The sequence below is a fragment of the Halichoeres trimaculatus genome, unplaced genomic scaffold (genome assembly GCF_033239565.1).
Source record: "Halichoeres trimaculatus isolate MK-OKI-2021-1 unplaced genomic scaffold, fHalTri1.1 fHalTri1_scaffold_13, whole genome shotgun sequence".
Lineage (NCBI taxonomy): Eukaryota > Metazoa > Chordata > Actinopteri > Labriformes > Labridae > Halichoeres > Halichoeres trimaculatus.
Window position 1 is genome coordinate 15,528,769 of NW_027437191.1, and position 12,192 is coordinate 15,540,960.

The 12,192-nt window shown below is 39.3% G+C and overlaps 2 protein-coding genes across 4 annotated transcripts in view; one reads left to right on the top strand and one right to left on the bottom strand.

Annotated features, from left to right (window-relative positions):
* Nucleotides 1–12,192, top strand: part of LOC141801662 (mitochondrial basic amino acids transporter-like) — a 71,758-nt gene that overhangs the window by 54,304 nt on the left and 5,262 nt on the right. The window contains exons 1-2 of one of the 3 annotated variants that reach the window (XM_074684799.1): nucleotides 8,459–8,807; nucleotides 8,882–8,932. The exons of 1 other annotated variant lie outside the window; for it this stretch is intronic. In XM_074684799.1, the coding sequence (XP_074540900.1) occupies nucleotides 8,905–8,932 (28 nt within the window). In that variant the 5' untranslated portion in view covers nucleotides 8,459–8,807; nucleotides 8,882–8,904. Of the gene's footprint in view, nucleotides 1–8,458; nucleotides 8,933–12,192 lie in introns of those variants that run through there. One more of the 3 variants, XM_074684798.1, reaches the window with a different exon arrangement.
* On the bottom strand, nucleotides 2,629–8,044 carry slc25a47a (solute carrier family 25 member 47a). Its single transcript, XM_074684802.1, has 6 exons — nucleotides 7,903–8,044; nucleotides 6,636–6,679; nucleotides 6,312–6,383; nucleotides 5,801–5,974; nucleotides 5,404–5,668; nucleotides 2,629–5,312 (listed from the first exon to the last, which is right to left on the bottom strand). Exons 1-6 carry the CDS (start codon nucleotides 7,937–7,939, stop codon nucleotides 4,999–5,001), a joined length of 906 nt encoding a protein of 301 aa, XP_074540903.1. The 5' UTR covers nucleotides 7,940–8,044; the 3' UTR covers nucleotides 2,629–4,998.

Genomic DNA, 12,192 nt, shown 5'->3' on the forward strand with positions numbered 1-12,192 from the left:
ACATTGGCTGGAAAATATCAAATATAATTAGGTAATTCGAAAACCTTAACCATACTCCTTTATGAGCGTAATGCTATTGCCGTGACAACATGCACTTCACCATTTTGAAGAAAGCAATTCATAAAGGGATGAACATTCTGTTACTGTCTCCAAATTAGGTTTGTAGGAGCCCAATAGCCTGTAAAAATTATAGCCTGTAAAAATTGTTTTCCAACCAGAAGTATTGGGTACTTTTAGTTCCTGGTAAACCATTCCCAGGTACTTCATGATTCCCGTGGCCCATTGTTTTTCTGCGTTGCCACCAAGGGACGAAGATTGTGTAGATTATGCAAATCTAGCCAGTGATTTAAGGAGACAAAAAATAAAGGTAACTGCAAAACATTGCCACACTAGTTTAATACTGCAGTTAAACTATTGGTTTTGAGGATACTCAGGATATTTATATAGAACTTAACTTAAATGCCGTCTCAAGGACTTCTTCAGTGTTTCACCAGGAACTGACAGAGACACATTCACACTATCAAGCTCAAAGGACATGATTTTTTAGATGTTACTAAACCAAGTCAGTCACGGCAGTGTGTGATGTTATTATGGATGGGGGGTAAATTAAAAAAAAAGAGTCACTGTGGCCGAAACCACCCTTTAATAGCTCATTGGTGCCCCCTACTGCACCGTCAGCAGAGACATGACATTTATAGGGCATATGTATCATGCCTACATCTCCAAAAAAAGTTGTTTGAAACTAAACTTAGCATGAAGCTAGCTATTTAAATTGACTGAAAGTCATTTTTTTAGTGAATCATATTTCAACAAACTAAATCAAGTGTGTTTTTTTAAACCCTGCAAGTTTTAGTCAGTGCGTGAAAACGGGCTAAAATGTGAACATTTATTGCAATCACACATAGAACTTAAAGGATATGGCAAGGGCAGCTTTTTTTCTCTGTTTCCCAGAGATACAGCTGAAAGCAGAGTTTGAAAGTTTTAGGTTAAGAGAACAGGGGCTTCACGACCTGGATGTAGAAGAAAGAGGAAGCTATTAACCTCTGTCACCAGACTACTGAGGAGGCCGGTGGTCAAAAACCCTTGAGTGACAGCTGCAAGACTTGGTGGCAGAGACACTGAGGCGTCAGTTTGCACAGTTAGGCACATAGACAGTGAATGTCTCCTTGGATGAACTCTACGACACACACCATCACTGACCCACAAGCGCGTCAAAAACAAGCTTCAGTATACTCAAAACTAGAATACTAAACTGAACAGCTAAAACACATAAGACACAGAAGTTTGGGGATTCTGTTCGTGATGAAACAAAACAGGAACTTTTGTCTGATCAGCAATCCTCCCCTGAAGCCAGCTGATGCTGCTGTGCTCCTAAAGATGGCAGCAGCGACAAAAATGTCACAAAACTAAAACCTATGAACAGATCAAGAGCAACGGGAGAGGGGTTAAAAGGGATGATGCTGAGTGCCATGCAACAGTTAAAAGTTCGCACTGAGTTAAGGAGTTGAGACTTAAGTTCAGACAGGTTCATCCTTTTTGGATAACTCTGCGTTTTTCTCCCCAGAGCCCTCGGCATTTGAACTCCTGCTGCGTCAACTCAGTGGTCTCGGATGAAAGAGGGGGCTTTGTTTTTCCACATAGTGATGTTTTTATTGGTTGTAACAAGGCTGAATGCAGCGTTTTGCACCAGAACTAACAGAACAGCACTTGAGAGACTATCTCTGGGAAGAATTGTGTTTGTCTATTGCATGGAGTGAGTTATAAGACTGCCACAGTTCTCAATGAAGAGATTCTGGCAGCTTTTGGCAGTCCAGCACCTAATTAATACACAATATTGGGCTTTCATTTGTCAGTCAGCTGTATATCATGGTAAGTATACAGTTGTGTTGAGACACAACCCAAATAAGAGGGGGAGTTATTGCACAAATAATGTCAGCGGGTTGCTGAGTGTTGGTGGTTCTCTCCATTAGTTCAAATATTTCCTGGATTCCACTTCATATTGCTTGTGGGATAATCTGATTCAGTTAATTATTCCAATGAACAATGGGTTTGTTTGTCTTGGTACTTAGAAACACAGGAGGTGGTCAACACAATCAAGGACTTAATACAAGAGATGAACCCCAAGTAGTTTCATGGGAGCACTAATTCTTATTAACGATCATCTTCATATCTAAATTAATAAAGAGGGGAAGTGTGCCAGTTTTTGTTGTAGGTAAGTGTTTCAAGGGGCAAAAGTGAAAGCACTTATGCCAATTGTTACAAGCAAAGCTTTATCACTTGCCCCAATTGAAAACCTGCTTAGTTGGGACAAACTAGATTTAAGGCTCCATGAAAGGAACAGAGACACTGATTGTTTCTGCATGGCTCCTCTCAAGTAAGATAAAACAGATATTTCTGAGGTCAGCTTGCAGCTGTGGAAAGTTCAGCATGACCTTAGTTCTAATCAAAGCCAATATCCTGGCAAATTCATCCCAAAAGGATTTATTTTTTGTTGTTGTTTTTGAGGCTTGTTCTGCTCGGATTAAAAGAGGCAACAGGTCCCATCAAAACTTACACAGATGTCATGTATTGTAAAGACAACGTGAACGGTTTTATTTCAAGAGAGAAAACATAAACAGGGATTTAATAGAAGATTAATCTCTGATTTCTGTCGTTATGTGACTAAACATATATGAAATTATTCCTATGTCCCCCTCTTACACATTATGGTACCACGGCTCTACAGACAAGAACATTTAATATGTACAAACGTAACCAAGAAAAGGTGATTCTGAGGCCTCATAATGACAGTATTCATTATTACGTGTGTGTGTTGTTCTTTATATTCACTTATTAACATCTGTGTGAAACTGCACTGCCAAATCTTAAACTCAGTTTAATTCTCTTCAAACTGAAATGGTCATGAACATTTTTGTACCATAACATGGGGAGTGTTACGGAAAAGTGTCACAAAAGAATCTGAGATTTTCTTTTAATTTGGTTTTATATTGGGTGTTCTGTAACTGCAATTTGACAGACCATCTGTTTCTATTGTTTGCTTGTTTTTGAGTTAGATGCATGCAAAATGAAAATGTCTTTTCCCTGCTCTACCTGACATAGAACGTGTCAAAACTGCGATCCCTGCCCCTTCCTCCTTTTTAAATGGAGGACTTTATGCATTGCCATAGCTGAATCAAATCAAAGGAAGTGTGCAGCTCAGCAGGTATCTTTAGACAAAGCTCAGTCTTTCAGATCACAGCCACTGGCAATCGCACAGTGCAGCCTCTTTCTTCATTTTAATACTTAATTTTTGTGTATTTGTAAATATCAGTGTTGTGTGTAATCCAAGCTGGTACTTTGTTATCAAGACTGACATCCTTTCTCTATATCTGTTATCTGTAGTCATACTTATTTGTAAACAAACATGATATGATGTCCCTCTGACTTTAAAGGGTGCTGTGCTAAAAAAACAAAAAAACCCCAAAAACATAAGCAACATATTTGTGCGTTTACTTCGTCTTAAAGGATAGCATATACATGAATAATACACTTGCAAAAATCTGCATGAAATTAATATAAATCAAAGCAATAGCTGCAACAGAGTTTTCCCTTTTCATTACCGAACGAAAAGTTCAAGGATTAGTCAATGATAACGCAAGACCATCAGTGAATAGTGCCAAGCAACACTTAACTTAAAGTTCACACTGTATTGAGTAGTCACGTTACACTATCTATGAAAGGCACATCAAGTGCTGACATGATATTCATATCAGAAATAAATAAAAAGAAATGTATGTCACATACACGTATTTCCTCTTGATACACATATTTTCTGATCAAAGAACCCTGATGTAAGTCTCCTCCACCCTGGCACCACACTTAGTCCACATGATAGCAGCAAGACTAAAAAAAGTGTCTCGTTTTCTGGGAAACAGCAAATTAGAAAATGTCTTGGAGAATGATGTTAGATCAAGGGTTTGTTTTTATGCTTCGGCTTTGTTCATGAGAGAAGTTTCTGTTGGTGATACTGTGAAAAACCCAGAACCTGATCATCCCAAGGCTCTTTCCTTCTATTCCGTGCTTCATGGAAATAACTCCTTACAATCCACTTCATCTAGTTCTTAAACATATCTGGACTGTGCATCTTTGCTTCTGGGCTGAAATTAACAAGCCTTCCTCTGGACATGCACATGAATCATTCATTCATGTATCCTCTACTGCTCATCTTGATCAGGGTCGCAGGTGGCTGGAGCCTATCCAAGCTATCTTCAGGCGAGAGGCAGGGTACACCTTTAACTGGTTGCCAGTCAATCACAGGGCTGACACACAGAAACGGACATCCTTTCATGCTCTACGGGCAAGTCAGAGTCACCAATTAACCTGATGAGCATGTTTTTGGACTGTGGGAGGAAGCTGGGGTACTTGGAGAGAACCCACCCTTGGAAAAAATGCAAACTCTCTACAGAGAGACCCACCTTGAGGTTGGGATTTAAACTGGTGACCTTGCTGTGAGGCAACAGTGTGCCTCCATGCAGCCTCCATGTACATGAATCATACATAGAAATTGTGCGTGCTGCAGCTCATTCATGATTTCAACCCACTGCTTTGTAGGGACTTGATGTTTGCAAAAACGCTCAAGTTTAACAGTCTGAAGTCTGTTTAGATCCCATAGTGCACTGCTCTTCAGATTCTACGTCAAATCAGTCATTCACACTTTTTTGGTCAACAAACTGTTGAACCAAAGAAAAGTGAAAGTCTTCAGCTGCCCTGGGAGGCCATCTAGTGGTCAGATGGGTGCTGGTCCAAAGCTGGTACCAACATCACTGACTAATTATTCTTGAGCACATTAGGATTTAGCATCTTACTTTCCTAAACAGATAGTTATAAGTGTAACAGTATGTTAAATTTAATTTACAATACAATACAAATATTAATGAAATACTGCAATGCAACAGACTGCAAAACGTTTTTGGCATTTTGCACATAAAACACACAGACAGTGGCAAGAGGTAGTCAATACTATTCAAGTCCCACACGAGGAGGATCACCACTATCAGGTGCATGCTTCAGAAAACCTGTGAGAACCTCGTATGTAAAAAACACCACCATGTTGACAGGAAACGCCCGCAGACAGTTGATACCTAAGCTCCTGTAGAAAACACCAACCCCCTCCATCCTCGCTGTCTCTGTGATGCAGTGATAAAAACCCTTATATCGCTTTGTCTCCCTCGCTCCATCCATCTGTAAACGGGCTTTGATGACATCCATCGGCGTTCCTATGGACCAACCTACCATTCCTGCTATTCCACCAGCCAGCATTACACCAGCCCAATCTGAAAGAAGTGAAAAGATAAAGAGTTCAATGAAAGGAAATTAATCCTTTTATTTTTTTCTGAAAGGATTAATTCACCTGACATTACTCACTTGGTCTTTTCTCACCACTATCAGTCAGCCACTCACAGATGGTGGTGTAAGTCAGAAAGTAAGTTGCATATGAAGGCCCGTCTCTCAGCATGAGTGGCAGCACACCTCTATAAAGTCCCTTGAACCCATCTTCTTTTATTATGCTCAGCAGACAGTGAACTGGACCATGGTACTTGGGTTTGAGCATGCTGACTCCCTTACGCTTGGACTCGGTCTGACACTGCAGACGCACTTTAACTATGTCACCAGGAGACATCACCAATGTCTGCCAGAAGAAGACAAATAGCAGCAGACGTCAAGGAAGTAGAAACCACAAGAACCTGAGCACTTTTTACAAAGGCGTTAAAACATGTGTCAAAGTAAGAGAAAATGAGAGGATATGTTTTGTATCCTTTACCTGAGCTATCCCTCCAGCCAAACCGGATAGGAAGACATCAAGTTTGGTGTTGGGACCACATCCTCGTGCTTGGCTCAGACATTGCAGGCAATTTCTGTATGTCCCAAACACCACTGAAGAAGTCATTGTGATTGTAATGAGAGGTAAGGACATGCCTTTGAAGAAGCCATGTACCTAATAAGACAAGAGAAGGTCTTTGAGTCTGGTCAGCTGTTTTCAGATAAATCTTGAATTGGTCTAACTGATGTCTCAGTGTTAATCCAACCTGGACTTTTGCAGAAAAATGGTGTAATGAATAATAAATGATGAATTTGGCTGCAAATCTTTTGTAGTACACATCTTCTTACACACCTGACATTGCTACCTAACCAACACACGTGCACCACTGCAGATCCTCTTGATTGTGTATCTTTAACAGACCTTACAAGATTTTTTTTAATTCTCTTCTGCTCCTGAAGCATATTACCAAATAAAAACCTGGCAGTAAATGGGACTTTGTTGTCCTGCTTACCCCCTCCTTTGAAAATGTAGCCACCGCACACTGCCATACTCCAGTGAACTGTTTCTGGGTCTGGATCCGGACCTTAAAGGAAAAAAAAGTTATGTGGTAAAAATGTGTTCCTATGTTTTGCAGTCATCTTGAATTTTTAAAGCTTAACACCTGCACACCTGTCTAATTTGCAAAGAAAATAGGTATTCATTGCAATGTTTTGGTGCTTGACATTAATCTGGCAAACCAAGCATTGGCAGGTGTGTGCCAAAACAGATGCATGAAGTAGCTCAAAGATGTGTGAATCTCCATTTTTTAAAAAAAATAAATGTTACTTTACTGTACCTTCACAGTATCAAGAGGGTATCCCACAGCAACTCCACATGCCCCTGTGCGTTTCCAGAAAAGGGAAACATCAAGGACACAAAAGCAACGTGGCAATGCATACAGTTACAGACACTGAACAAAATTATGTGTTTATTTACAGATGACGTGGCTGTTTTTAAATCTTTTAATATATAGCTTTTTGAAAGATGTCCAAACAGTTACCAAAGCCTTATCAAAGTTATCTGACCCCCCTCTTCATGTAAAGTGGCCCTGGTGCTAGTTCCTAGCTAATGCAAGTGCTAGTTCAGAGTTGGTTTAAAAAGAGAACTCACAAAGAACTAACTTGTTTTTTGCAGACAGGGGTCACCAAAGAGCAATGTCACAACATCACTAAATATGCCAGGAAACAAGTAAATAATTCAAAAGTACAAATAAATGCATTGGTTTACATTAAGGGTACATTTTTCCATTTGATTTAAAAATAAGGGGTAGAGGGTAAAAGGGTGACTCCCATTCTGACAGGGGGTAATGCGTGGAAGTGAATCCATAGCTCTAGATATAAACTTTGAAAAATCAACAATAAATGAATTGTTTTAATTAATGACTCACCCAACACTTGTGAAGACATACTCTCTTTAATTCATCTGTTTTTACTCTTTTTTTTTTTTAAATTTGGCTGTCTTCACCAAAATATTGTAGGTTGGTGTAATTATAGCCACAGTAACCCCACCTCAACGTCCTTTCTCCAGCCAAGCAAGGAGTTGATGCTTCTCTTCTGTTCTGGTTAATTTGGTTAAAAGCTGATGTGGCTCTGAACACAAGGATCTGGTGCCTGATTAAACACTGACTCTGAACTAGCACTGGAACAGTTTTGGTGGTTGAATTTGACTTATTCAAGTCATTACATAAGTTTCAGTTTATTCAATATCATCATGCCTCACTTTTAGGACGTGCAGCCCAGAAAGAGAGATGAATTGAAGTTTTTTTTTAATGTGATATAATTTAAAACATCATTGAAGTCCCAACAGAATAGTTATTTGTGTGGAAAACTGTAAAATAATAGCATTTCAGACACGTTAACTATATCTTTAACCTCCTGTAAATTCTTCAAAATGAATAAGCTTGATGTTGAAAGAATAAAGGCTGTCACAACTGTCACTGTTCAAAGACACATAGGCTATCGTGAGGACTGATCTGCTCTCTACACACGTTGTCATTCCGCCACACATACAGAAGCTAGCGAGCAAACTCATTTCATCTACAGAAGGACGAGTTGGACTCTTACCTGCGCATGATCCGGAGACAAAATCAGCAATGTGCATCCTGACAGATTGAAACTAACGAACAGAAACTAGTTATATGTGAGTCCATTCCTCCTGTTATATGTGCTGCATAGCTGTAACCTTGAATATGTTGCTGTTACGTGACGTGTTAAAGCAGGGGCGTGTCATGCTACTAGCCAAACGGCGTCGAGTGACAACATTGGCTCCGAATTTACCCGAGGACAACCGAAAGTTCATCTTCATCTGAACACCTGTTTAGGAGCCGTAACTTTAGAACTTATAGTGTGTACTTAATTTCAGTGAAGTTGTTTCATGTAAAGCATTTTTAGTTTTGGTTTCAGTGTGACACTACTATTGCCAGGAAATAGACTGCTTCAGTCCATCAATGACACGAGACAGTTCATTCAAAAGCAAAACATCACACGGGATTAATGACGCACTCCAGCATTGGACGGCCTTCATCATTCAGCCAATGAAGGGACAGGATTATGTTATACGTAGGGTGTCGGCGTCACTTCTCTAATGTGATTGGATGAAAAATCTACTCGAGGCCGGTAGGTCCCGCCTACGCGCTGTTACTTCCTGTGTCACTAGCTTGCTTTGCTACAGAAATAAAGCTCCTTGACAGACCCAGAGAGCAGGGAGGGAGTCCGCTTTGACTGCTCAGCCCACAACAGTTCACTGGGTTTGTGTAGGTCAACAGGAGACTGGTTTTAGAATAAACAGAAGACAAGCTGGATATCCTGGCGGTGAAGTTTAAGTTGTTATATCATTGAGGGGGGTCTTTAAAATAGCTACTCGGGGCTAGCTCACGTATAGGCTTGTCTTAAAGTTAAAATAAGCATTTTAGCTTAATACAGGACGTGGAGCAGTGACTGTTTGTTGTAGTAATAATTTAAAGGTGTCGGTAAGCGATTTCAATTCATAGAATTGTTTGAAGCCGTTTCAGTAAGCTGTAGGTGATAACTAGTCCCTCTACAGCAAGGTGACAGTGACGAGCAGCGATGGACTTCGTTGCAGGATGCATCGGAGGTAAGTCATTAACAGCTGCACTTTATCTTAGATGATAACAGCCACTTCGGTTTGAGGTATGGTAACCCAGTCCGATTAGGATGAGACTTTTTTTGTGGGTCTTTTATAAAGGGATATCCGTAAAAAAAAAAAAAAAAAAATCCAGCCCCACTCTTGAGGAATGTGATGCAACTCGATCACAAGATTACAAGTGCATTTTCTTAATTCCACCGCTTGTTGGCACACTGAATCCAGCCTGGTTATTCCAGTAATTACCGCATATTTCATGGTGAAATAACTTGACTCTGAGTCAGTTTTAAGTCACCAGTGATGTATTTTAGTTGCTTGCTAACTAAGAAGATAATTAGAAGAATAAAAAATTCTTTAAATTTCATAGTTTACTTAATGAAGAGGCTGCATGAAATCACATGAACTGATAACATTGTTCTGTTGTCTTCAATTGGCTTTAATCGAACAAATTTATTTTTGTGTGGCCAGAGAACCCTTTTTGCATCGGTTACACTCATATATGTACTTACTCCTGAATAATGCACCAGCCCTCTGTATTTCTCCCTGGTGTCATTTGAACAACCAGCTGAGGGTTCGAGGAAGCAAACACCAGGCAAGTGCAACCTGAGCCACTCAGCAGAAATGGTTTGGCTGTTTAAAGTTTCCACACTCCTCATTCAGCAGAGGGCATGAATCAGTGCACTCCCTCCTCGCAGACCAATCCCAGGGGTTGCTCAACAGTAAAGGACAAAGCGGACCATGTGGTTCCCCTCCCTCTCACTGTGCGGATGATTTCGGGGAAACTGTCTACAGTAATACAGGAACCTGTTTGCAGCCAAAGTAGTGCTCAGCTCGAAACTAAAAGTATGGTCAGCGAAACGAAAGCATTTGTGAAAACAGATGGTTCAAGTCTCAATGTTCAAATTAAGGGGGATGACTGAGGGGAAATTTTTGATAACAACTATGATGCAACATACTCCACTGTTTGTTTTCCCCATCCTCAGTTCATGCCAGTGTGATGAGGTCAATGACCGCTCATCATTGTGTTAAACTCATGGGTGCTTGTGTTCTTTGGCTCACAGATAGGGCTCATTCCCGATAGGCCCTTTTTACAAATAGGTCAGGTGCTTATGTGGGATTAGCAGTCTGTGGTTTGTTTACTGTTGGAGGGCAGGTGCACAACTAACTCCTATTCTATTTCTTCATGATTTTCTTTGATCTGAAGAAATGGTACTATTTCACATCTAAATTAAATAAAATGATTAAGAACAGTGGTATAAAAATTAAGTAGTTTGGCTTCATGGGGTAGTCATTTCTCAGTGTTCCCATAATAATTTAAAGTTGTAGCAGAATATAGTTGAAATACAAATATATAACATATATCCTGTTAAGCTCTTATTTTTCTTAAGTAATGTGTGTGTGCGTCTAGTGATTTCAAGTTTTCAGTCACTGAATGTGTGGTGTAAGTACATCAAACTATCATGGAGCAAGTGTGTTTTAGAAAAAAAATCTGCTTTGAAAGTTGTTCAATACCTTCCAAATGCTCATACTTTGTGTTGCTATTAGAGAAACAATACAGAAATTGCTACACTGAGTATGAAGATGCAAGTACCACAATAAAGACAAATTAACATTGTCATACTGCCTGCAAAAGCCCAATGCAGCTGTGTGTTGTGTAACTTTCTTCTCAGCCTCACCTCTTAATATTGTTTGTGTGTAGTCCAGGAACTATTATCAGATGTCACCACTGACTCAGGTGTGAATCCCAAACTTGAAACAGAACATAGGCATGTGCTGCACAAGGCTCGGTTATGTAACTTTGGAATAAGTGCTATAGAAAGTTTTATAGGGTGACAGTGACGATGATGAGTGAGCTGATTCTGGCTTCAAGAGCAGTGTTACCTTGGAGGACATGCAGCATGCTCTCGACTTACACAACAGTGCCAACAGAAGCAAGCGAGGCTTTTGGCTTTCTAAGAATGCTACGATTGGCTTCAGATCTTGGAATAGGCCTGAGATGTCAGTGGATAGATTTTACTGAGAAAAGTGGAGTGTGCCAAAACTTGGAGGATCATGACTCCAAGAGTTACCATTTTATTGGTTAAATTTGCAAAACAGAGACAGAGATTGTTTCGCTTGTTTATTGGCTGCCTGAGCTACAAGCAGGGCAAGAGCTAGGGTTGAACAATTAATGGAATTTAAACCGACATCACAATGTGAAAGAACTCAATTTTCAAATTGCAAAGGCTGCATTTAAAAAAAAAGGAAAATTTTTAAAGTGCATTTAAAAAGTGCATTCCACATGTTGACATATTTCAGTGGCTGAGCCGGAGATTTGGTCTTATTTAGATTTCTGCACTTTATTTAGTGTGTGGTTCAGAGAGGAGAGGATTTATGGTTGTTTTTCAATTTATTGTTCATACCAGGCCTGTTGTTCTGCAGTGCTTTGTTCCTTTCTTTGATTTTCAAGGTATTTTATGATAATGATATTACACATCTACAAGGTTTGAAGTTAAATCAATCCATCGCTATTCTGCTGTGATTGTTATAGTTAAATAAAGATATGTTATTTGTATCAATTCATCTTATTACATCTTAATATGTAGGCCTAGCCTATAGGAAAGAATTGTTTATATGTTACAGTTAGGGATGCACGATATTGGATTTTTGCCGATATCCGATATGCTACAGATACCGATAATCACAAGTTTGTTTGTTTTTTCACTGTAAAGAAAGCTAAGTCTATCCTGTACTGGAATTTATATGTTTCTCTTATTGTGACGGTCTTATTTGTTTAAGAAACACACATAAAACAAGACAAAAAACATTTGATTTTACCATAAATAAGAAATGTATTATTTTTTCAAACTCAAGACATTCAGTATTGAAATACAGAAAAATAATTTCTTTAGATCACATGAACTTTAAATGTACAATGCATTTTTAAAAATAACCAAGTTGCATTTGATTATTTTAGAGCTACTGTAACAACCTGGTGACAGACACAGAGCTCTGCAGTGCAAATAAATGAAGTGCTACATTTTATTTAAGGAGCTTATTTTTCAGATGGAAAAAATAATAATCCTAACTGAATAGCACCTTATCGGCTGTGCATATCGGCAGAAATTTTCATATCTGTCGATACCGATAAATGTGTTTTTAAGCTTTTATCAGCCGATACCGATATTGTGCCGATAATATCCTGCATCCCTAGTTACAGTATTGGTCGCGTTGGTCTTACTATGAAACGGTTTATTGATTGTGTTTAGTAA

Coding starts and splice junctions, on each gene's coding strand:
- slc25a47a (XM_074684802.1), bottom strand. CDS start 7,939: ATGCACATTGCTGATTTTGTCTCCGGATCATGCGCAG. Junction 6,680..7,902: donor TGTCTCCGGATCATGCGCAG/GTAAGAGTCCAA, acceptor GGAAACGCACAG/GGGCATGTGGAGTTGCTGTG. Junction 5,975..6,311: donor CTACATTTTCAAAGGAGGGG/GTAAGCAGGACA, acceptor TTGTCTTATTAG/GTACATGGCTTCTTCAAAGG.